This window comes from Callithrix jacchus, chromosome 12 (genome assembly GCF_049354715.1).
Source record: "Callithrix jacchus isolate 240 chromosome 12, calJac240_pri, whole genome shotgun sequence".
Classification (NCBI taxonomy): Eukaryota; Metazoa; Chordata; class Mammalia; order Primates; family Cebidae; genus Callithrix; species Callithrix jacchus.
In genome coordinates, this window is record NC_133513.1 from 37967206 (window position 1) to 37991570 (window position 24365).

Genomic DNA, 24365 nt, shown 5'->3' on the forward strand with positions numbered 1-24365 from the left:
CCACCTGGACATTTTACTTATATTCAGTTTCCGAGTGTCAGAGGAGTTCAGGACTGTCTGGCCTGGGGCCCTCCTCAGGACAATTCAGGATTACCTACTCAAAGCATGAAATAAAAGGAAATACATTTTAAGGATGAAGGCTGCTCTTTTAAGCCCTGCTGAAGAAACCATTTCAGACATTATTGGAATAGAAAAACTGGGCAGTCAGCTCGGCGCAAGCAGGAGTTGCCTTCCGACCAAAGAACCTCTCCTCCGGTGCAGCGCAAGTAGGACCTCGGCTTGAAGTCAGCATTCTAGCCGTCCAGCGCTCTCTCCAGCACCTCCAAGGGGCTAGTTGACTCGGCAGGCTCGGATCATGAGCAGCTGCGGGAGAATGAAGACCCGGGACGTGATGAGGCCGAACCAGAGCTCCCGAGTCTGCTCCGCCAGCTTCTGGCACAACAGCACCTCGAAAAAGAACTTGAGACTCAGGACCGCGAGGACCTAGAAAAGGCGGAGCACTGCCAGCCGCTTCTCTCAGTCCTGGAAGAGGCAGACCGACACGATGGTGGCGAAGAAAGGCACGAACACGTTCCATCAGGAGAGGCCCGGTACCAGGCCATCCGCACGAACACGTTCCACCAGGAGAGGCCCGGTACCAGGCCATCCGCACGCAGTGCCAGCAGCACGGAGAACACCAACAGGGCTAGCAGGTGCACGAAGATCTCAAAGGTGGCGAAACCCAGCCACTGCACCAGCTCCCGGAGCGAGAAGAGCATCGCGCCTGTTGAGCGCGGGCCGGGGCCGGGGCCCGGCAGAGCGTGCCACCCGCGGAGCTGCGTCTCCTCTTCCCAGTGGCCCTCGCCCGCGAGTGCCGCCGCTGCTGCGAGCTAGAGGCGGTGAGCGTGCCCACCAGCCCCAGCCCTCGGCCCTGGTTCTCTGCCAATCTCCCGGCCCCAGCCTGGGACTCAACACTGGCCGCTAGCGGACGCCTGCCTCGCTCGGACGCCATGCCCCGCCGGGCGCGTCCCTCTTATGTTCTTAAAATTCAGCTTTTAGTTTCGTTGTTTTAACAATTAGCTTGATAGCTTCTGAGTTTCTTCTTTTGCTTAAGAACCATGGCACAGTTGTGCAGCTGCTAATTAAAGGAAATCACACTTTTCTCAAATCTCCAACAAAAAAGATTTCAAAATTCTTGCTTAGGCAAAGAGGAAACCAAATGTAGTATTGATCTTTGTCATTTTTAAGATAAAACCCGTCAACAAATAAAGTCACATTAAGATTTTGAAGGAGAATATCTAGATGATCAGCCTTGGGCATTCTTCCTGTTAAAAACATCATTGCAGCCCAGTCATCAAGTAAGGGAAAAAGAGTAACTACTTTCACTAGTTGAAACATTTACCTGAAGCTGCAGTCACTTGGAGGCAAAAGGTTAAGTCTTGGCTTCTGGATCAAGAGACAGGCTATAGGCAATGAGTTACTGATGGGTGTTTTTACATTCATGTCTCAAGACCATGACTTGAACTTAACTGGGCACAGAAAAAACAAAACAACAACAAAAAAGTTGATCATAATCTAGAAGACCCAGCAAAGGTAGTTGTTGAAGGGGCATTTTGAAGTTACTAAGGGCATTTTTAATTTCTGAGTTTCACAGACGTGAAGCTCATGTAAAGGCCTTACTACTTCAGAAAAGCTAAGTCACTATTGTTTGCAAAATATTGTAAAGTCAAAAAAAAAAGGAAATAAAAGCCTGGGCGCGGTGGCTCATGCCTGTAATCCTAGCACTTTGGGAGGCCGAGGTGGGTGAATCACCTGAGGTCAGGAGTTCAAGACCAGCCTGGCCATCGTGGAGAAACCCTATCTTTAAAAAATATAAATAAAAAAAAGAGAAAATATTGTAAATCCAAGAAATTTTCTTTTAGAAAATAGCTTTGGATAATTTTGAATAGTCAACAATATTCCCCCAGATAACACCCTAATTTTGGCTGACAAATCATGATTGAGGTAATGATTGGCCTCTTAGGACTGGGAAGCTTTTCCTTAATTTATGTATCCTTCTTAAGCCATTTCAGTGAATAGATATTTAGAGTTAGTTGTAGAAGACTCTGAATCAGTGAAGTGTAGGAGGAAATCATGTACATATTGTATAAGAGAGATCAAAATGGAAATTTTGTTTTAGACATCCTGATCTAAAAGTTAAGAGACATGAGCTAGAGCCCCAGTAATTACACAGATGTCACTCTCCAAGTAATATATTTTCCCCAGTAAAAGAAAATGAATATTGACTATCTTTAGTTACTAGGATAGTAAAGAATGCTGAATAGAAGTCTCTGTTAACGAAGAATTTTCTATCTTCAGGTAAGACTGAGCAAAGTATGATCGGTTGGATAGGAAATACCAGAAAGTGAAGTATAACCACATAGCTATTATATTAGTTACTTGGAAATCTTGAACAGAACTACCATCTCATCCATTTAGTCCTTACAGGTAAATCAGCCATATTACATAGACTAGTGAAAGGGGTGATTAGTTTTGATTTTTTTGATCTTCAATCATATGAGACATTGGCTCTACCAATGGCTTTTTTGCTTGCAATAGCTGTACATATCCTCAATAATAATTCCATAATCCTTAGATTATGGAAGGCCCTTCAATTCAGTTTCTATTTTAGGAGCCTGTTGTTTTACCTGAAGGGCCATAAGTTTGTCTTGGCCTTTAGTATATCAATTGTTTTAAGTTCACTTGAAATCATTCAGCTGAATATTGGAGATTTCCCCCATAACTACAATTTTCCAAGCAATTTTTAACAAAATTTCCTATTTCAGATTATAGCCCATCTATTACATAAAGACAGGACAGGGCTCCTTTTACATTAGCTCTGGGGTCTGCTTCAGAATATTGTTTGAAAGTCTCCTGAAGTAGAATACAGAAAATCTTCTATACATTTTTCCTTTTCTTGTTTATAACCTTAGACATTAGTTTAGATAAGGAAAGCTGCAAATGGCCTTCTATAAGTTTTGCCCTACTTTTCTTGCTCTTTCTAAGTTCTTGTTTGCTGTTATGCACGGTAAAATTTTAAAAATATTTTTCCATTTCCACTTGGTAGGTTTCAATAATTATTTTTTCTATATCTGAGAAAGATTTCTTTGTTTAATTCTAGGATCCCTGGACAGTAAGCATCTAATAGGATTCAAATTTTCATAGCAATGTTTTGTCTTCTTTTCTGAAGTCTTTTATTGTGGCTCTTCCCTAGCTCTAATGTGACTCTATTTATATTACCTTACACTGCTTTATCTTCTTCCATTTTTATCTCCTTCAAAATTGTTGAAGATATTCTATTTTTTACATTTTCATATATAATAGAATCAATTTTTCTGTATATGTAATAAATTTTGCTGAGATATTTATTGAAATTGAGGAAAATTTTAAATCAATCAGGGAGAAATTGATACCTTTACAATATTGAGTATATAGTCTATAGACACAGTATTATTTAGTTCTTCTTTGATTTTGTTTCTAATTAATTTGTGGTTTTCAGCACATCATACTTATACATGTTCTGTTATATTTATGCCTGGATATTTACATTATGAGATGTTTTCAATATTGTTTTAAAATTTCTGTTTTTATTTACATGACCAGTGTACAGAAATATGTTTGATGTTTGTGCGTTTGTGTGTTCACTTTGTATCTTGCAACTTACTGAACTCACTTATTAGATCTAAGAAGCCTTCTATAGTTTCCTTGGGTTTTTCTATGAAGATAATCATGTCATCTGTTGGTAGGTACAGTCTTGTTTCTCCCTTTACATTCTGTGTGTCTTTTGTTTTTTAATCTTACCTTATTGTACTGGCTAGGACTTTTAGTATGGTGTTAAATTGAGATGGTAAAGGGGGACATCTTAATTTGCTACTGACTTTTAGGTGGGAAGCATTCAGTCTTTCATCATTTAAGGATATCATGACTTTTTTTTTTTTTTTTTTGCAAATGCCCTTATTACATTGAAGAAGATTTCTGGGAAATTTTCACCATGAATAAATATTAAATTTTGTTATATGTCTGTTCTACATCAATTGGTATTGTGAAGTGCTTTTTCTTTTGCTTAGTAATATTGTTTTATATTTACTGGATTTTAAAAATTGAACCATCCTTGAGTTCCTTGGATAAACCCCATAGGTGGTGTTTTTAATATATTTTATTATATTATTTATATAATTTAATATATTTTTCTGGATTGAATTTGCTAATATTTTGTTGAATTTTTTTACATCTATGTCTATGAAGGATATTTATATGTGATTTTTTTTCGTGATTTTTTTGTCTAGCTTGGTATCAGGGTGATATTGGACTCATATAGTGAGTAAGAAATTGTCTCTTCTATTTTCTGGAATAGATTTATAAAATTAGTTTTATTTCTCCTTTGAATTTTTGGTAGACTTACCATTAAAACCATCTGGACCTAGAAATTACTTTATTAGTAGTTCCTTAAACAATATTTTTATTTTAGAATAATTTTAGGTTACAGAAATATTTATGCAAATAATATAGATAATTTCCACACACCCTATACCCAGTTTCCCTCCTATTAACATCTTACATTATCACAACATATTCGTTACCATTAATAAACCGATATTAATACATTATTTTTAAAGAAAGCCCATACTTTAGGTTGTTTTTAGTTTTTGCCTAATGTTCTGTTCTAGGAGCTCATCTTGGATACCACATTGTGTTTAGTCATAATGTCCTTTTAGGATTTTCCTGACTATGACAGACTTTTTTTTTTTTTTTTTTTTTGATGTTTCATTGAAAACTTTACTTGAAAAAATAAAATTCCAAATATTCAGGTGAGACACAAACTCACTGTTCTTGCTTTGAGGCCTGTGAATTAACGTGGGACAGTTGCGCCTACAGTTTGAGTTCCCGAGGTAACAGTTCTGTTACCTTGGGAACCCCAGTGACTTGGGACTTGGGTCCCAAAGCCACGAGGGTAGCTTTTGTCTTGCTGGGAAGCTGGCTGAGGGCCTGCCAGGGCTGGAGGACAAGCTCTCCCTGGCAGGGTTCAGGGCTTCTCCCAGAAAAAAGAAGTTTTGAAGTGAAAAGGCAACCAGGGGCCGAGGTCAAGAGATCAAGACCATCCTGGTCAACATGGTGAAACCCCGTCTCTACTAAAAATACAAAAAATTAGCTGGGCATGATGGCTCGTGCCTGTAATCCCAGCTACTCAGGAGGCTGAGGCAGGAGAATTGCCTGAACCCAGGAGGCGGAGGTTGCGGTGAGCTGAGATTGCGCCATTGCACTCCAGCCTGGGTAACAAGAGCGAAACTCCGTATCAAAAAAAAAAAAAGAAAAAGAAAAGGCAACAAGGGGCCTGTAGGCTCCCCAGGATGTAGTCCTTTGGAGGTAGATTTGCTCCCCACCACGCATGCAGGGCTAAGACCCCCAACTGAGCCAAAAAGGCCATGCCCTTGGAAGGACTGCCGCTTTCTCAGGCCATGATCCAGGATGCATGGTGGACGGTTCTCCAAATAAAAAAGCCCCAAGGGTTTGTCTACACTGCTTACCTGCTGGGGCTGTGAGTGGGGAGATGGCGGCCTGCCTAGGGCTTCTGGCGCTGGGCTCGGGAAGAGTCACTCATTGCAAAGGGCCGGCAAGTGAACCAGGGCCACCTCCGTCCCCAGCCTGTGGGAAGAGTGGGACCCTAGCCCTGAGAAGGACAAGAACAAGCAAGGTTGACCGTGTTACAGGAGTCCTCCGAGAGTGACGGGTTTTCACTCATCAACTACAATGGAGAGGGCCCGGACCTCACTGAATTTGGCCTCGTTCTCCTGTTCCCGCTGCTCGTCCGAGTGGTCTGGCCGGTCAAGCTGCTGGGTCAGGTCTCCAAAGATCTTGTGCATTTCCAAGTAGTACAACACCTGCGCTCGGATGAGGGATTCGAAGCTGGGCTGGAAGTTGTCGAGGCGACTGTTAAAAGCGCAGCATCTCCTCCAGCAGCTGCCTGTTCTTGGCTTCAAAGTCCTCCTGCACGGGCCGCAGCTCCTCTGGCGCCTGGTGGAGCTTGGCCAGCACTGGCCCGGTCTTCTCCTTTTCCTTGTGCTTCTCCACCTTGGCCTGCAGCCTCCTCAAGTCCTGCAAGGCCTGTTCCCGCCTCTTCACCGCCATGTTGAGGCTCGGGAAGACGCTGCCGAACTTTTTTAAGGGCTCGATCGCAGTCTTCGGGATTTGGCTCACCTTTTCCTGGTTGAAGGTATCCATCCGCTTCATGGCGGTGTCCAGGGCCGTCACCATGTTCAGAAGGTCCTGGTCTTGCTCACAGAGGGGATTGGAGAGTAAATCCAAGGATATCTTCACAGCAGATTTTGACATGGCTTGCTGCGGAGCTCAGGAGATTCCACACTCAGGAAAGGCATCCTTCCATTCCCCTCAATTGTCCGGATCAGTGGTGCTCACAGTGTGGGTCTCCAGCGTCACACAGGTCGGCGTCGGTGCTCTTCTTCATGTCTTTCTGCAGCCTCTGGGTCTGCTCTTACAGCTGCTGGAGTTTTGCTTATTCCCTTTCAAAGTCTCTCTCCACTGTTTTGGGCACAATCTGTTTCTTGAGCTGCCCAATCTTGAAAGGAATCCCGGACCTGGACCAGCCTCAGCCACAACTCGTTCCTCTGGAATCACTTCCGGATTCCCATGACAGACTATTTCTGATAACTTTGAAAGTTTAAAGAAGCACTGGAAAGGTACTTTGCCACTCAATTGGGATTTGTCTGATTCTCTTCTTATTAGATCAGGATTATAGAGTTTTGAAAGGAAAACTACATAAAGTGCCAATGATATCATATCAAAGATATATACTGTCATTATTAAAGTAAATATTATATATCATTGTTGATGTGGCCTTTATCACCTGGCTGATAAGATTTGACAGGGTTTTCTACTGCAAAGTTACTCTCCCCAACTCCCTGCTATACTCTGAAGGAAAGTCACAATGCATAGCCCACACTTAAAGAGTAGAGAATTACTTTCTTGAAGGTGAAGTATCTACTTAAATTATTTGGAATTCTATATCAAAGATTTGTCTGTTCTCTTCTGATATGGCTCCGATGAGTGGAGGAACACCAGGGCTCTTGTCCGTAGTTGAATTGGAAAAAATGACAGACACACGTGGAGTGGTTTTATGGAGAGGACAGTTTAACAGGCAAGGAAGAAGGAAGAAGCTCCCCCATACAGAGACAGAGGGAGGGGCCTCCAAAAGAGGAAACCCCAGGTACAGTGGAAAAGTGGCTGCATATATGAGTAGGCTGGAGGAGGTGGTGGCTGATTTGCATAGGGCTCAGGGGATTGGTTTGACTAGACATATCATTCATGCAGCCCACAAAAAAAAATGGCCTTCCCACCCTAGCATTTTAATATGCAAATGCAGGACGCATGATGTTCTACACACTTGGGGATTTGTGGGGGCGGCCATGTTGCCAGGCTCATGTTGGGGCAAGGGCAAGAATAAGAGGGCAGAAATCACCATGTTTGGGTGGGCCTAGTTTCTAATGGCCTGTATTTGCATATTAAAGGTTGCTGGCCTGACTTGAAGAGCCTGGCTTTCCTGCTACACAAGAAACGTTTCTGGACCTGCTTTAAAAAAACGAAAACGATAACCTGCTCGGAGCCTGCCGGCAGGACGTGGTGGATTGGCGGGATAGTGGGATGGCAGATGAGGAAGAGGACCCTACCTTTGAGGAAGAAAATGAAGAAATTGGAGGAGGTGCAGAAAGTGGACAGGGTAAAAGAAAGAGACTTTTATCTAAAGAATTGCGATGTATGATGTATGGCTTTGGGGATGACCAGAATCCTTATACTGAGTCAGTGGATATTCTTGAAGATCTTGTCATAGAGTTTATCACTAAAATGACTCACAAGGCAATGTCCGTTGGAAGACAAGGTCGGGTACAAGATGAAGATATCGTCTTCTTGATTCAAAAGGACCCAAGGAAGTTTGCCAGGGTTAAAGACTTGCTTACTATGAATGAAGAATTGAAACAAGCTAGAAAAGCATTTGATGAAGCAAACTATGAATCCTGATGCTTTTTGTAGTTTCTGAAAATTACCATCTGGGGATATCATATATAATAACTGTGTATCTTGTAAAGTAAGGTTCTGATATCTAGCCATGGAAATCAAAGATGGAGAAATACAAAGTTTTCAACCTTTATTTATTTATTTATTTTTATTTTTTAGAGATGGGTTTCACCAAGTTGGCCAGGCTGGTCTCAAACTCCTGACCTCAGGTTATCCACCTACCTCGGCCTCCCAAGGTGCTGAGATTACAGGCGTGAGCCACTGAGCCCAGCTTCAGCCTTTATTTTTATGCCTTTGATTTTAGAGTGATATTGGTGCATTTAATTACCTGCCTTTGTATTACCATACTTGAATTCCTTACTGGGTTTTAATGACCACTCATAAGTCACAGTACCTTGCAAACCATGCAGTTCCTTCTGACTTTTGACTATCTAAAGGATAAAGCAGTATTTATGTGTTAGGTATGTTTATGCCCTTGTAAGCTATACTGTAGCTGTTTAATATGCAAAATCTCAATGGCATTTTTGACTTGACAGCTCAGACATGTACTTTATGTATTTGGAAGTTTTTAGACAATTAGTACTGTCTAGTTTATTATTAAAAATTATTAAATATAATTATTATTAAATATAATGAACTGGGCCAGCCACGGTGGCTCAGGCCTGTAATCCCAGCACTTTGGGAGGTCAAGGCAGGTGGATCACTTGAAGCCAGGAGTTCTAGACCAGCCTGGCCAATATAGCAAAACTCCGCCTCTACTAAAAATTCAAAAATTAGCCAGACATGGTGGCACGCACCTGTAATCTAGCCACTTGGGAGTCTGAGGCAGAATTGCTTGAACCCAAGATGCTGAGATGGCGTCACTGCACTTCAGCCTGGGCAATAGAGTGTGAATGACTCTGTCTCAAACAAATAAATACAGATAATGAACTGGTTTGCATTTCTTTTAAAGAGACGATAGAGAAAATATAGTTTTTTGTAAGAATGTTTATCTCTTTTAAAAGGTAAGTTGTTTTAATTTTCATCAGATAACAAATTATTTTTATTTAAGAAACTAAGTTTCACGTAAATAATGCTGTGTTGGAAGGCTTTTTGAGTTAAAATCTTTTTGGACTTATAACATCCTGTTAAGTTTTAGGAGAACTCTTTTTCCCAGGTCAGATTCAAGCTCCTAAAAATAAATGCTATCAGCAGCAGGAATGGCATTGCTTACAAAGCTGATGGCGGGTAAGAATTTGGGTGAGTGTTTTACTTACATATTTGTAAGTACTTGTCCATTGTGGAAATGTGTCCTTTGTGGCTAAACCATATGTGGCTATGGAAACCACGTTTGTAGTTCTGGATATACAGGTTTTGTGTGTATTTAGTCTATTGTGTTAAATTATTGCCCTTAGCTTAAAGTAAGGATTACAATTGCATTTAAGTAGATAATTAAATGTTATTGTTTATGAAACTTGCTTTTGTGTGCTGCTTACAAACATGATCTATAAATCGGTGCTTGGGAAAAGTTTACTTTCTTAACCTACTGATACAAGAGTAAAGTATGAACAATTAAACAGGTTAAGAAAAAAAAAACGAAAACTTCCCAAGGACTCCTTTTCCTTTCTATCTGTCAAAAATAATATCTTAATAACTCACATAACATTTCTATTTATTTATTTAATTATTTATTTATATCAGTATGAGGTTGTATATATTTATTTTGTACTTTATGTTATTATCTAATACTATTTTATTTATTTTATTGCTCAAATCTTTCCAGCATTGGTTTTTCGCAGCTATTTCTGTTGACTGTTTCCCTTTGCCATAACTCCATTATTTGCTTTTTTAAATAAAAAACACTGCCTTACTTTTTCCAGACCTACAAGATGCTCCATGTTTATCCTGTGTATTTCCTGTAGCAGTCTTATAATCTGCCCTTTCTCCAAAGAGTTCTGGTTTCTTCTATTGGAAAATAGTGTCAAGAATCTATGATCTGGGTGCTAGGTCTGTTCACTGCCACTGGGTTGTCATTGCTTCTAGGCCTTCTCAGCTGACAGATTAAGGAAATATATGTGTGTCTAATAACCTGTGTATATACACTTATCTGTAAACATTTCTATATGTAATTATATATATCTATGAAATGGCTCCATTGTTTGGGGTCTATACCCTGGTTCTTTGTCTCAACCGAGAAAGAATTCAAGACACGGACACACATGAGGAGTGGGTTTAGGAGTGGACAGTTTAACAGACAAGAAGAAAGAGAGAAAAAGATTTCTCGTGCTAAGAAATTGGATTGCCCAATGGAAGGTATCTGGTTTGTGGAGGAACACAATTGATTCTGTATAGAGGCTTGAGGCGGCAGTGATTGATTTACATAGGGCACAGGGGATTGGTTTTTACCAGGTGTACCATTTACATAGCCTGCAAAAGACTCGCCCTCCTACCCTAGTCTTTTATTATGCAAATATGGCTTCTGCCTAAAGGTTGCCATGACATCTGCACACGTGTTTTTACCTGGAGGCCTCCATGACACCAGCACATGTGATGACAAGGAAAAGAGGATGGGAAACGCCACATTGAATGTACCTGACTTCCAAGTACAGCTGCTTGCATTTACATATGAAAGCTCCTAGTTTTCGTCTCTTTCAAGTAGCTTTCTGTTAGAAAAGAAATGGTTTGGTGCTGCTTTTATTAAAGAAAAATTCCACTGAGAACTTTACCCTGTTTACCTGCCTAAAAATAATTTCCTAGTAAGCCCTGATTATCTGTATTAAGCCAAACATGAGTTCATACTGATATCTACAACTCTCATTCATTATCATATGGATCATTCTAGCCTCCTTCCTGTTATTACCGGTAATCCCCAACTGCAACAGTGTGAAACCTAGCTCCCACCATCTGCCAATTACTTATGCAAATTTGAATCCCTGTATACTTGTATTATGGCATCAGAATTGTTAAAACATACCCCTGTGAGAAATAACTTTATCAATTAGAATATAGTGTTTACATACAGTTTCTTTAGTCTTTAAGCTTACAGGCTCCAGTACTAGCCAAGTTACTTAAATCAGCAACTTTTTAGTCTAGTGAGGTTTTTTAAAAATACTTTTATTACATTCTGCATTCCATTTTAGGATCTTCTAACCTTTTCTCATTTTTAAATTATTTTTTTCTCTGTACATTTAGTTGAGGAAGTTTTTACTGACCTGTCTTCAAGCTCACTGATTTCTCACTTGTACCAACTCTACTGATGAGCCCGTCAGATGCATTCTTCTTTTTTTTTTTTTTTTTTTTGCAGCGGCTTTTATATTTCTAACTTTAAAAACAACTTTTTCTTAGACCATTCCCTAAGAAATGTTCTAAGAGCATTACTCACCTTGCATGTTATCTACTTTTTCTATTAGAGACTTTAACATATTAGTGATAGTTATTTAAAATTCCCTGTCTGATAATGCCAAGAACTGTGTCATATCTGAATTTGGTTCTGACAATTACTTTTTCTCTTTTAACTGTTTTCTCTTGCCATTTTAACATTTCTTATAATTTGCAGTTTTTGCTGTTGTTAAAAGCAGGATATGTTACATTAAATAATAGGAACTGAGGTTAGTGTCCCTTTGTTATGAGGAGTTCTGTTTAGGAGTTGGGCTCTGTTTACTGTTTACTACAGATAAAGCGTAATTCTCTTTACAGATAATTCAAATTCCTCTTGATTTTTTTATCGCTTTTTTCCCCCGCTTGACTTTGTGTTTCCCTAAGTACCCCTCTTCAGAGCTCCTTCACCTGTAGTTCATCGTTAATATATTAAAGCCATGTCGCTGTCTGTAGTGGGAAAGTGGTGGTGGGGAGGGAATGATATTCTTTAACTTTCCTTTTAAATATTTATATTTTAGTTGACCTGCATCTTGACCTTATATCTTTACAAATGTTTCTTCTCTACAAATATTTCTTCAGTAGTTAATTTTTTTTTTTTTTTGAGACGGAGTTTTGCTCTTCTTACCCAGGCTGGAGTGCAATGGCGCGATCTCGGCTCACCGCAACCTCCGCCTCCTGGGTTCAGTCAGTTCTCCTGACTCAGCCTCCTGAGTAGCTGGGATTACAGGCACGCGCCACCATGCCCAGCTAATTTTTTGTATTTTTAGTAGAGACAGGGTTTCACCATGTTGACCAGGATGGTCTCGATCTCTTGACCTCGTGATCCACCCGCCTCGGCCTCCCAAAGTGCTGGCTTGAGCCACGGTGCCCGGCCCAGTAGTGAAATTTTTCCCCAGCTCTCTACTCTTTCCCCTGGCTGCACTGTTCATAATATATTTCCCAGAAGCTCTGGTTCATTATTATTTCTGCTGTTTTCCTCTCTCTTTTACCCGAGAAAGGAAGACTACACAGAGCTAGAGTAGTCCATTTACTGAGATAAGGCACAGGCAAACTTATTTTCCCCTGTACTGTGGGCCTTCGTTACAAAAGAATGACCAGTCTTAACCCTCCATCGCCAGAGTCATGAGAAGATCCTTCCGGGAAATTCACTGGCAGAACTTGGTAGGGTTTTTAGAGATAAAGCCCACACAAATCTTGAGCATCACCTTTCCCACAACCCCAGATTTCAGTCCCATGTAGTTTCTCACTCTTGCACTACTCCACACTCAGCCTCCAGTAATTGGTAAAAATGACCATGGAATTATTCCTAAGAATTTATGGGTCCAGTGGCTTCTGCCTCCAGTAATCAGAGCTTAGCTGCTGTTCTCGAGATGCACCTGTCTTCATATTCTGGGAGTTTGCCTTGCAACATTTTTTCTCTCATAGATCCAAAATAAGTTGTTGATTTCCAGTTTTTTTCTAGCATTTTCTTGTTTTAAGGATGTAAGCAATGACTTCCAAGCCCTTTACATATTGGAAGTATGTTGGAAATCTTTTAACTATGGATTCAACTACCTCAATATGTATATGCCTATTCAGGTTATCTATTCATCTCAGATAAGTATTGAGAGATTTTTTAGATTCGAATTTTATTTCAGATTCAGAAAGTGCATGTGCAGAATGATTACACAGATATATTGTGTAATGGTGGCTTTTGAGCTTCTAGTGCACCCATGACCCAAACAGTAAACATTGGATCCAATAGATAATATTTTGGCTCTCCTCCCTTTTGGAGTCCCCAGTGTCTATTATTTCATCTTTATGTTCATGTATACTCATTGTTTAGCTCCCACTTATAAATGAGAACACATGGTATTTGATTTTCAGTTTCTGAGTTATTTCACTTAGGATAATGACCTATACATGTTGCTGCAAAGACACAATTTTGTTCGTTTTTATGGCCACATAATATTCTATGGTATATAGATACCATATTTTCTTCATCCAACCAACCATTGATGGACACTTAGTTTGATTCCATAACTTTGCTGCTTGTGAATAATGCTGCAGTAAACATATGAGTGCAGGTGTCTTTTGTACACAATGATTTCTTTATGGGTCAAATTGTAGTTCTATTTTTATTTCTTTGAGAAATCTTCATGCTATTTTCCATAGAGGTTCTACTAATTTATATTCCCACACAATCACATATAACCATTCTCTTTTCTCCACATCCATACCAACATCTGTTGTTTTTTGACTTTTTGATAATAGCCATTCTGACTGGTGTAACATGGAATCTCGTGGTTTTGATTTGCATTTCTCTGATAATTAGTAACATTGAGCTTTTTTTTTTTTAATGTTTTCTGGCTGGTCGTATGTCTTCTTTTGAGAAATATCTGTTCATAACCTTTGCCCACTTTTTGTTGTTGTTGTGACAGTCTTTCTTTGTCACCCAGGCTGGAGTGCAGTGGTGTGATGTCCACTCACTGCAACCTCTGCCTCCCGGGTCCAAGTGATTCTCATGTCTTAGTTTCCTGAGTAGCTAGTATTACAGGTACTTACCACCATACCCAGCTAAGTTTTGTGTTTTTAGTAGAGACAGGGTTTTGCCATGTTGTGCAGGCTGGTCTCAAACTCGTGGCTTCAAGTGATCCACCCGCCTTCATCTCCCAAGGTGCTGAGATTACAGATGTGAGCCACCACTTCTGGCCCTTTGCCCACTTATTCATGGGATTGTTTGAGTTCCTTATAGATCCTAGATATTAGTGCTTTGTCAGGGGCATAATTTGCAAATATGTTCTCTCATTCTGTATGTTGTCTGTTTATTGATTATTTCTTGCTCTGTGCACAAGTTTAATTAAGTTTTGTTTGCCTACTTTTTGTTCTGTCACATTTGCTTTGGGGTCTTAGTCATACATTCTTTGCCTAAACCAGTAGTGAGAATTTCGCCTTTTCTTCTAGGATTTTCATAGTTTCAGGTCTTACATTTAAGTATCTAATTCATCTTGAGTTAATTTTTATATATAGTGAGAGGAGTCCAGTTTCATTCTTCTATATAAGGTTAGCCAATTTTCACAGCACTATTTCACTAAAAGAAATCATGCTGTAATCCCAGCACTTTGGGAGGCCGAGGCGGGTGGATCACAAGGTCAAGAGATCGAGACCATCCTGGTCAATATGGTGAAACCCTGTCTCTACTAAAAATACAAAAAATTAGCTGGGCATGGTGGCACGTGCCTGTAATCCCAGCTACTCATGAGGCTGAGGCAGGAGAATTGCCTAAACCCAGGAGGCGGAGGTTGCGGTGAGCGGAGATCGCGCCATTGCACTCCAGCCTGGGTAACAAGAGCAAAACTCCATCTCAAAAAAAAAAAAAAAGAAATTATGATTGCTTTTCCCCATTGTTTATTTTTGTTGACTTTATTGAACATCAGTTGATTGTAGGTATGTGGCCTTATTTCTGGGTTCTCTAGTCTGTTCCATTGATCTGCATGTCTACATTTGTACCACTACTGTGTTGTATTAGTTGCTAAAGGCTTATAGTATAATTTGAAGTCAGGTAATACGATGCCTCTGACTTCATTCTTTTAGTTTAGGATTGTTTTGGCTATTCAGGCTCTTTTTTGTTCCCTATCAACTTTAGGATTTTTTTTTCTAATTCTTTCAAGAATGATGCTGGTATTTTGAAAATTGCATTAAATCCATAGATTGTTTTGGGCAGTATGGTCATTTCAACAATATTAATTATTCCAAGCCATGAGCATGGAATGTGTTATCTGTCTGTGTCATTGATAATTTCTTTTATTGGTGTTTTATAGTTCTCCTCGTAGAGAGCTTTCACCTGTTTTAACTACAGTTAAATGTAGTCCTAGGTATTGTGTGTGCCTGTGTGTGTGTGGGGGGGTACCACTGTAAATGGAATTGAGTCTTGATTTGGTTCTCAGCTTGAACAATATTAGTGCATAGACATACTACTGACTTTTGTATATTGATTTTCCATCCTGAAATTTACTGAAGTTGTTTAGCAAGGCTAGGGGTATTTTGGAGGAGTCTTTTGTGGTTTTCACATATAAAATCATGTCAACTTTTTATACTTTTGATATTCAAGGAATTGGTCAATTATGCAAGTTGCTAAATTCAGAACATGAAGTTGTTTACAGTATTTCCTTATTATACTTTTGATATCTGTTTGATCTGTGGTGCTACCCTATCTTTTATTCCTGATATTGGTAATTGATAGCTTCTCTCTTTTTTCTCTGTAATTTTTTTTTTTAGATGGAGTCTCACTCTGTTGCCAGGCTGGAGTGCAGTGGTGTGATCTCAGCTCACTGCAGCTTCTGCCTCCCAGGTTCAAGCGATTCTCCTGCCTCAGCCTCCTAAGTAGCTGGGACTACAGGCATGTACCACCACACCCAGTTAATTTTTGTGTTTTTAATAGAGATGAGGTTTCACCATGTTGACCACGATGGTCTTGATCTCTTGACCTCATGATCCACCTGGCTCGGCCTCCCAAAGTACTGTGATTACAGGCATGAGCTACTGTGGCCATTTTCTTTGTAACTTTACTAAATATTTACCAATTTTTAAAATCTTCTTAATGAAACAGACTTTGCTTTTTTTTTCTTTTCTCTATTTTCTGTTTTCAAGACAATTTTTTAATTTTTTTTTTACTTTATAAGTTATTTATTTATTTATTATACTTTAAGTTCTGGGGTACCTGGGCAAAACGTGCAGGTTTGTTACACAGGCATACACATACCATTGTGGTTTGCTGCCTCCATCACCCCATCATCTACATTAGGGATTTCTCCTAATGCTATCCTTTCCCAATCCTCCCACCCTCTGCTATCCTCCTCTATACCCCCACTGCCCAACGGGCCCTGGTGTGTGATGTTCCCCTCCCTGTGTCCATTTGTTCTCATTGTTCAGCACCCACTTGTAAGTGAGAGCATGCGGTGTTTGGTTTTCTGTTCTTGTGTCAGTTTCCTGAGAACGATGGTTTCCAGCTTCATCCATGTCCCTGCAAAGGACATAAACTCATCCTTTTTATGGCTGCATAATATTCCATGGTGTATATGTTCTACATTTTCTTTATTCAGTCTATCATTGATGGTCATTTGGGTTGGTTCCAAGTCTTTGCTATTGTGAACAGTGCTGCAATAAACATATGTGTGCATGTGTCTTTATAGTAGAATGATTTATAATCCTTTGGCTATATACCCAGTAATGGGATTGCTGGGTCAAATGGTATTTCTATTTCTAGATCCTTGAGGAATTGCAACATTGTTTTCCATAATGGTTGAACTAATTTACACTCCCACCAACAGTGTAAAAGTGTTCCTTTCTCCATATCCTCTCCAGCATCTGGTCTGCAGGTTGTGAAGACTGTGAGAATAGCACAGTATCTGAGCCAGAGTGCCAGAGTGTCAGGAAACATCCTTAATGGTTTCCCTTGGCTAGGAGAGGGAGTTCTCCAGCCCCTTGTGCTTCCCGGGTGAGGCAACACTCCACCCTGCTTTGGCTTGCCCTCCTTGGGCTGCATCCACTGTCTAACCAGTCCCAGTGAGACGAACCTCGGTTGGAAATGCAGAGATTACTCACCTTCTGGATTGCTCTCGCTGGGAACTGTGGACCGGAGCTATTCCTATTTGGCCATCTTGGCAGAAGTCCCCAGATAATTCTTTTATGCTCTTACCTTTATTATTTTTTTTTCCTTTGCTACCTTCAGATGTATTTTTCCCTTGTTTACTAATTTCTAAAGATGGAAGCTTAGATTATTAACTTGAGACATTTCCTTTTTTCTAATATAATTATTTAACACGATAAATTCTTCTAGAAACATTGTTTTAGCTACATTTTTAAAATCTTGATATGTTGTATTTTAAGATTTTATTCAGTTCAAAATATAAAAATATATTTCTTAATTTTTCCTATTTGGCTTGAAGACTAATTTGAAGTATGTTGTTTAAATTCTAAGTACTTGGAAATTTTCTATTTTTCTGTTACTAATTTCTAGTTTAATAAAGTTGTGAACTAAGAACATACTTTGTATAATTTGAATTATTTTAAATTTATTAAGGTTTGTGTTATGACCTAGGAAAAAATATCTACCTTGGTAAATATTCTATGTGTACTTGAAAATAATGTATATTCTGCTGTCATGTTTTAAAGCCTTCTGTAAATGTCGTTTGTATCTATTTAGTTTATGGTGTTGTTCAGTTCTTTCATATATTTGCTTATTTTGTTTCTCAGTTAAACCCATTACTAACATGTGAGTGCTGAAGTCTCCAATTATATGTGTGAATTTCTCTATTTCTCCTTTTATGCCCTTTTTTTTGTTCCAAGTATTTTGGAGCTCTTTAGTTAGGCATATGTGGATGTACTTTTAGGATTTTTGCATCTTCTTGGTGAATTGACAACTTTATTATTATGTAATGTTCTTCTTTGTCCCTGGTAATTTTTTTGCTCTGAAGTATACTTTGATACTAATATATTCACCAAAGTACAATTTCAGTTAGTATTTGCATACTATCTCATTTTTTATTTTTTCCTGTAACTTATCTATATGAGCATATTTGAAATTTATTTCTTGTAAGCGCTGTATAGTTAGATCATGTTTATTTGTTTAACAAATCTGAAAATTTGTCTTTTTTGTTAGGGTAAAAACACATAATATAAATTTTGCCATATATTTATTTGCAAATATATAAAATTTGGCATCTTAACCATTTTAAGTCTACAATATACTAATGTTAACTAAATGCACATTGTTGTGCAACAGATCTTTAGAACACATTCATCTTGCAAAACTGGAGTTCTATACTCATTGAACAACACCTCCCCTTTTCCATTTCCTTCCAGCCTCCAATAAAGACTATTATACTTTCTGCTTCCAGGAGTTTGACTACTTTAGTGCCTCATAAAATAGAATCATATAGGATTTGTCCTGGCAATCTCTGTCTTTTAACGGGTGGGTGTAGCTCATTTCCATTTAACTTAATTATGGATATGTTTGGATTTAGGTAAGCCATATCACTATTCGTTTTATGTGGTTTTCTCCCCTCTGTTTTGCTTTTTTATGTTTCCCCATTTTCTGCTTTCTTGGATTATCTAAAATTTTTTGTATTATCTTTTAATTTACCAAGAATGTTTTTGCTATATCTCTTGGAATAGATTTGTTTAGTGGATACTTTGAAAATCATAATATACACATTTTACTTCCCACAGGTTAATTAGAATCAATGTTTTTTCACATAATAGATTGCATTTATACACATTGAAATATTTCTTTAGACAGTGTTAATTATTTTTCTTTTAACTATCAAATGTATTTTAAAGAATTCAAGAGGATAAGAATAGTGTATTATATTTAACAAGATATTTTCCATTTCTTTTATTATCCCTGATGTACCATTTTCTTTTGGTACCTTTACAGCATATCTGCCAGCAAAATATTCTCATAGCTTTCCTTCATCAATAACAGTGCCATTTCACCTTCAATTGTTAAAGTTTTTCTGATAACTATAAAATTTCAAGTTGACAGTTATTTTCTTTTTGTTTGTTTGCTTTTGTTTTTGTTTTTGAGACAGGGTCTTGCTGTGTCAGCCAGGCCGGAGTGCAGTGGCACAAACACGGCTAACTGCAGCCTCAGCCTCTTGGGCTCCAGTGATTCTTCCACCTCAGTCTCCTCAGTAATGGATTACAGGCATATGCCACCACACCTGGCTAGTTTTTAAAATCTTTTGTAGAGATAGGGTCTCACTGTGTTGCCCAGGCTAGTCTCAAACTCCTGGGCTTATGTGAGTCTCCTGCCTCAGCCTCCCAGGACTCTGAGTTTACAGGCGTGAGCCACCAAGCCCGGCCTCAACAGTTATTTCTTTTAGTAATTAAAAAATATTATGCCATTTCCTTTTGTAGTTTCTGGTTAGAAATCTACAGGAGGCCGTTATTCTAAGCAAATAAATGCAGGAACAGAAAACGAACTACCATGTATTCTCACTTATAAGTGGGAGCTAAAAAGTGAGTATACACAGACATAAAGACGGGAACAACAGACAGTGGGAACTGCTAGAGTAGGTAGGATGGGATGAAGTGAGGGTTGAAGAACTCCCCATCGAGTACTATGCTCATGATTTGGGTGATGGGATCTTCATACCACCAATGTCAGTGACACACAATTTGCCCATGCAATAAAACTGCACATGTACCCCTGAAACTAGAAGTTAAAAAAAGCAAAGAAGGACACAAATTGTTCTTCCCTTACAGGTAATGTGTCTATTTTCTGGTTGATTTCAAGTATTTTTTTTTTTGTCCTCTAGCTTACAATAATTTGGTTATGATTGGTCCAAGCATGAAATTTCTTTGAGTTTATCCCATTTAAGAGTCATTCATCTTCCTGAATCTGTAGGTTTATGCAGTTTGCCAAACTTGAGAAGTTTTCAGCCATTATCTCTTGAAATGTATTTTTTAGCACTGAATGTTTTCTGCTGTCCTGAGACTCTGATGACAAGAATATTATGCCTTTGTCATTTTCCTACAAGTTACTGAGACTCTGTTCATTTGCTTAAAATTATTTTTTCTGATTTCCAAATTGGATAATTTCTAATGATCTATTTTTTAATTTCACTCACCATTTAATATGTGATCTCAACTATACTTTTGAGCTCTTTCAATGAGTTTTATATTTCAGTTACTGTATTTTATAGTTCTATATTTTAATTTGTTTGTTTCATATCATTGCTGAGACCATTTTTCTTTTAATTTTAAGTGTGTTTGCAATTACTTCTTGCAAAATTTTTAAATAGTTGATTTAAAGTATCTGTCAGATAATTCTAGCATCTGTGCTGTTTGTATCTATTGTGTCCATTTGCTGAGTAGTTTTGGACTGAGGTATCATGTTTTGAGGATTGAAGTAAAATCCTTTGGAGAATATTGATGTATTTACTTTAGGTAGAAATTGACCTGGTTAAATTTGGGCCAAAAGTTTTATCCCATCTGAAGTGGTTACCCATCAACTCAGTCTTCAAAAATTTTACAGACCTTTTCAGATCTGTCCCATTTGTATATCATCCAGTTATAGTATGAGTTCTGGCCAGAAATGTTTCTGTTAGTTCAATTTTCAATGTTATTGTTATACTGATTAGTGCTAGATCTGAAAATGCGTAGTTTTGGAGTAAACTTTGGGGTTAACATAATGGGGTTTCTTTCTTGAGGTCCTTCATCATTACAATCTCCCCCAGCACTTTGGGAGGCCGAGGCGGGTGGATCACAAGGTCAAGAGATTGAGACCATCCTGGTCAACATGGTGAAACCCCGCCTCTACTAAAAACACAAAAAATTAGCTGGGCATGGTGGCGCATGCCTGTAATCCCAGATACTCAGGAGGCTGAGGCAGGAGAATTGCCTGAACCCAGGAGGCGGAGGTTGCCATGAGCCAAGATCGCACCATTGCACTCCAGCCTGGGTAACAAGAGCAAAACTCCGTCTCAAAAATAAATAAATAATACAATCTCCCTAGTACACCTTGTTTGTATGAGGCTCTTCTTTTAGGTTCTGTAGCCAGAAACATGGAGGCTTATTTACTCTTCCCCATTGCTTACTTTTGTGACTATACCTATGTCCTGGAGCAACACACAGAGGACAAGAAGATTAAAAAATGGCAAACTCAGCTTTGGGTTCTGATCTTGTTTCCAACCTTGCTAATATTAATTTTTCAGAGTCTGATAATAACTGCTCAACATATATTGTATTTCATAGCTGCATTCAGTGGTAGAGACAGGGTGGAATGTGTTTTCTCCATCATATCTGAAACTGGTTTCTGAAAGTTATTTATTTATTCCTCTATTGTCACACATCACCTACACCTAATATTGTCCTCCAGTTTTTGAACATCTTTTGGTCTTGCCTCATTTTCTTTCTTCCCCAATCAATACTATGTTGCTATAATGTTAAGTGACATTTTATATTGTAACTCACTTGCCTAGCCCTGCCCTGAGTTCACAGGCTCAACTCACCAAGGTATTTCATAATAGGAAATACCCAATAACTACTTTTCTATACTAGTTACTTAGCACATTAGCAATATAATTAAGGCAAGCTATTATAATTTCCCACAGGCATGTTAGTTTCATCAAAAACATTTTCAAGTTGAGCTAAACAAAGGAAGAAAATCTACTCTCTGAAGAATTAATTATCTGTTCATTTATCCCCATTGGAGTGACCAGTAGGCTGAGAAACGATTTATCACTTTCTAACTTAAGCCCAAATGGGCAGAGAAATTCTGTGGCAGCTCTTTACTTGTGGTGTTAAGGGATAACAGGGGTTTTAGGCAGCCCTAGAGAATTCTATCACAGCCCTGAAAATGGTCTAACACAATTACTACTAACTAGCACTGAAGCCACTTCTGCTCATGGCTCTCAGAGCCAGTTGGTGCAAAGTAGGCAAAAATAAATAAACTTTCCCTTTCTTCTCTTAAGTCTCAATAAGCAGCATGATTATAGTAAGCACTTCATTTAAAACTGATACGATTTATGATACAGATTTGCTTATACCCTGCCTTGTTCCTGGATGTAAAATAGCTCATTAATTCCTCAGCTTCATTTCCATTACTATTCATCTCCTGGAAAAACTAATTTACACTTAGTGAAAGAGAATTAAATTGGGTGTCAGAAGAATGAAATATGACATTAGTTCTCAAAGTGTGGTCCCTGGACCAGTAGCAATACAGCACCTTGTTTTTTGTTGTTGTTGTCGTTGTTGTTTTTAAGACGGGGTTTCACCATGTTTGTCAGGCTGGTCTTGAACTCCCGACTTCAGGTGATCCACTCGCCTTGGCCTCCACAGTGCTTGGATTACAGGCGTGAGCCACCACACCTGGCAAGCACCTTGTTATAAATGCAAATTCTTGGGTCCTGCCTACAGAATCAGAAACTCCTGGGATAGGGCCCAGCAATCTGTGACTTCACAAACCCTCCAGGTGACAGTGAGGCATGCCAAATTTGAGAACCACTGCAAGTAGGAAGAAGTTAGTTATTGGCTGGCTGTGGCATAATGAGCAAAGGCAGTGTGTCCTAGGTGTGGGTTGTCTGTCAAATTGTAAAGACCTATTGAACCTGTTTTCTACCATGCTTTGAAGACAACTTGTCACCAGCATCAAGTGGCTGGTGGGGTGGCGAGGGTAGGCAGAGTGTACATGCTAGGCTTGATGAGCTGGTAATTCTACCAAAACCTCCATTCTATGTCTGCTGTCTCTCTTGGCCTCAATTTTAATCTCCACAGTCTGCTGAAAATACTTTGGCAATTATCCCTAGTAGCATCTTTCTGGTAAACTCTATTTACCTTTCTTCTTGGCTTGCCTTCCTTCAGGGGAGCTGGGTACATTCAACAAACACTTTTTTTTTTAATTTTAATTTCTGTAGGTATGCAGTAGCTGTAAATACTCATGGGATATGTGCAATATTTTGATATAGGCATACAATGTGTAATAATTTCCTCAAAATAAATAGAATATCCTCTACCTCAAGCATGTATCCTGTGTGTTACAAATAATCCAAGTATACTCTTTTAGCTATTTTTAAATGTAAAATTAAATTTTTATTGACTATAGTGATCCTGGACAAACACACTTTTAAAACCAAACTTTGTAACTATCATATCATCCTGTTCTCTGTGTATCACTTCAATAACCCACTGAGATATTTTGGCTGACTTCTTACCAGTTTTTAATATCATATAAATTTGTATTTAGCTAGGAATAGATTTTATTAATATATTATAAATAATCTAAATTAGTATGCCTTGTGATGATGAAAAGGTATCTACATTGCAATTTGTAATTGAATAGTTTGTCCTTGTTTATAAAGCATTTTTCCAAGTCACCATAATCTTCAAGGTAAATAAGGAAATGGCAATTGACTAAAATTTTATTACAAGAAAAATTCTTCTTTTACTTTAGAGAAATTTTGAGCATATGGAACGTATGCATGATACACTGAAATTTATCATGTGCTCCTGCATTGGGATTTCATTCTAAACATCATGGAAACAAAGAAAATGAAATCATAATTAGTTTTTTTGAAAATAAACCACAATTTACTATTAATATAAACATTAGCCTCTGAAAAAACTCCAATATTTTTCTAAAAGTTTCTTTAAAGTTATCAAACAAGAAATGGGTTATTTGAACAATAAAGAGTTGAGTAATATTTTTATTGTCAGCTCATAACTATCTCTGCACTGTTCTTCCCATTGGAGTTAGGAAGAATTTCTCAGCAATTAGAAAAACTTTTCACATAAATACAGTCACAACTCAGATGGCTGTGACACTTCGTTTTGTACATTATGTTTCTGGCCGGTCACGGTGGCTCACGCCTGTAATCCCAGCACCTGGGGAGGCCGAGGCAGGTGGATCACGAGGTCAAGAGATCGAGACCATCCTGGTCAACATGGTGAAACCCTGTCTCTACTAAAAATACAAAAAATGAGCTGGGCATGGTGGCACGTGCCTGTAATCCCAGCTACTCATGAGGCTGAGGCAGGAGAATTGAGGCAGCTACCCAGGAGGCGGAGGTTGCGGTGAGCCGAGATTGCACCATTGCTCTCCAGCCTGGGTAACAAGAGCGAAACTCTGTCTCAAAAAAAAAAAAAAAGATTATGTTTCTGAAGAGCAAATATATCAAAGGGAAGATCTGGGACTCAAGGGCCGCTGTTCAGATTCTTTTGTCCCACAACAGTGCTCCCTTGATGTGGTGCTCTCCTCTTTTCCCTAGGGATGAGACTTCCTGTAAGCCAGACTGCAGCGATTGTTATTTCTCTTCTGGGTCTAGCCACGCAACGAGGCTAGCAAGCTCTGGACTTGTACTGGGGAGTGTCTGCAAAGGGTCCTGTGATGTGATCATCTTCAGGTCTCGTAGCCATAAATACTAGCACCCGCTCCAGTGGAGGCAGCAGGGGAGTGAGGTGGACTCTGTGTGTGACCTTGG

General features: G+C 38.9%; 1 protein-coding gene and 2 pseudogenes across 1 annotated transcript; 1 reads left to right on the forward strand and 2 right to left on the reverse strand.

The window, feature by feature from the left end:
- Positions 1–306: 306 nt before the first annotated feature.
- Positions 307–852, reverse strand: LOC144578636 (transmembrane protein 203-like; annotated as a pseudogene).
- Positions 853–5618: 4766 nt separating this feature from the next.
- On the reverse strand, positions 5619–6381 carry LOC118146252 (bridging integrator 3 pseudogene; annotated as a pseudogene).
- Positions 6382–7668: 1287 nt separating this feature from the next.
- On the forward strand, positions 7669–8174 carry LOC118146253 (transcription initiation factor TFIID subunit 13). The gene has a single exon (XM_078345306.1). The coding sequence runs from the start codon at positions 7675–7677 to the stop codon at positions 8047–8049; it is 375 nt and encodes a 124-aa protein (XP_078201432.1). The 5' UTR covers positions 7669–7674; the 3' UTR covers positions 8050–8174.
- Positions 8175–24365: the final 16191 nt, after the last annotated feature.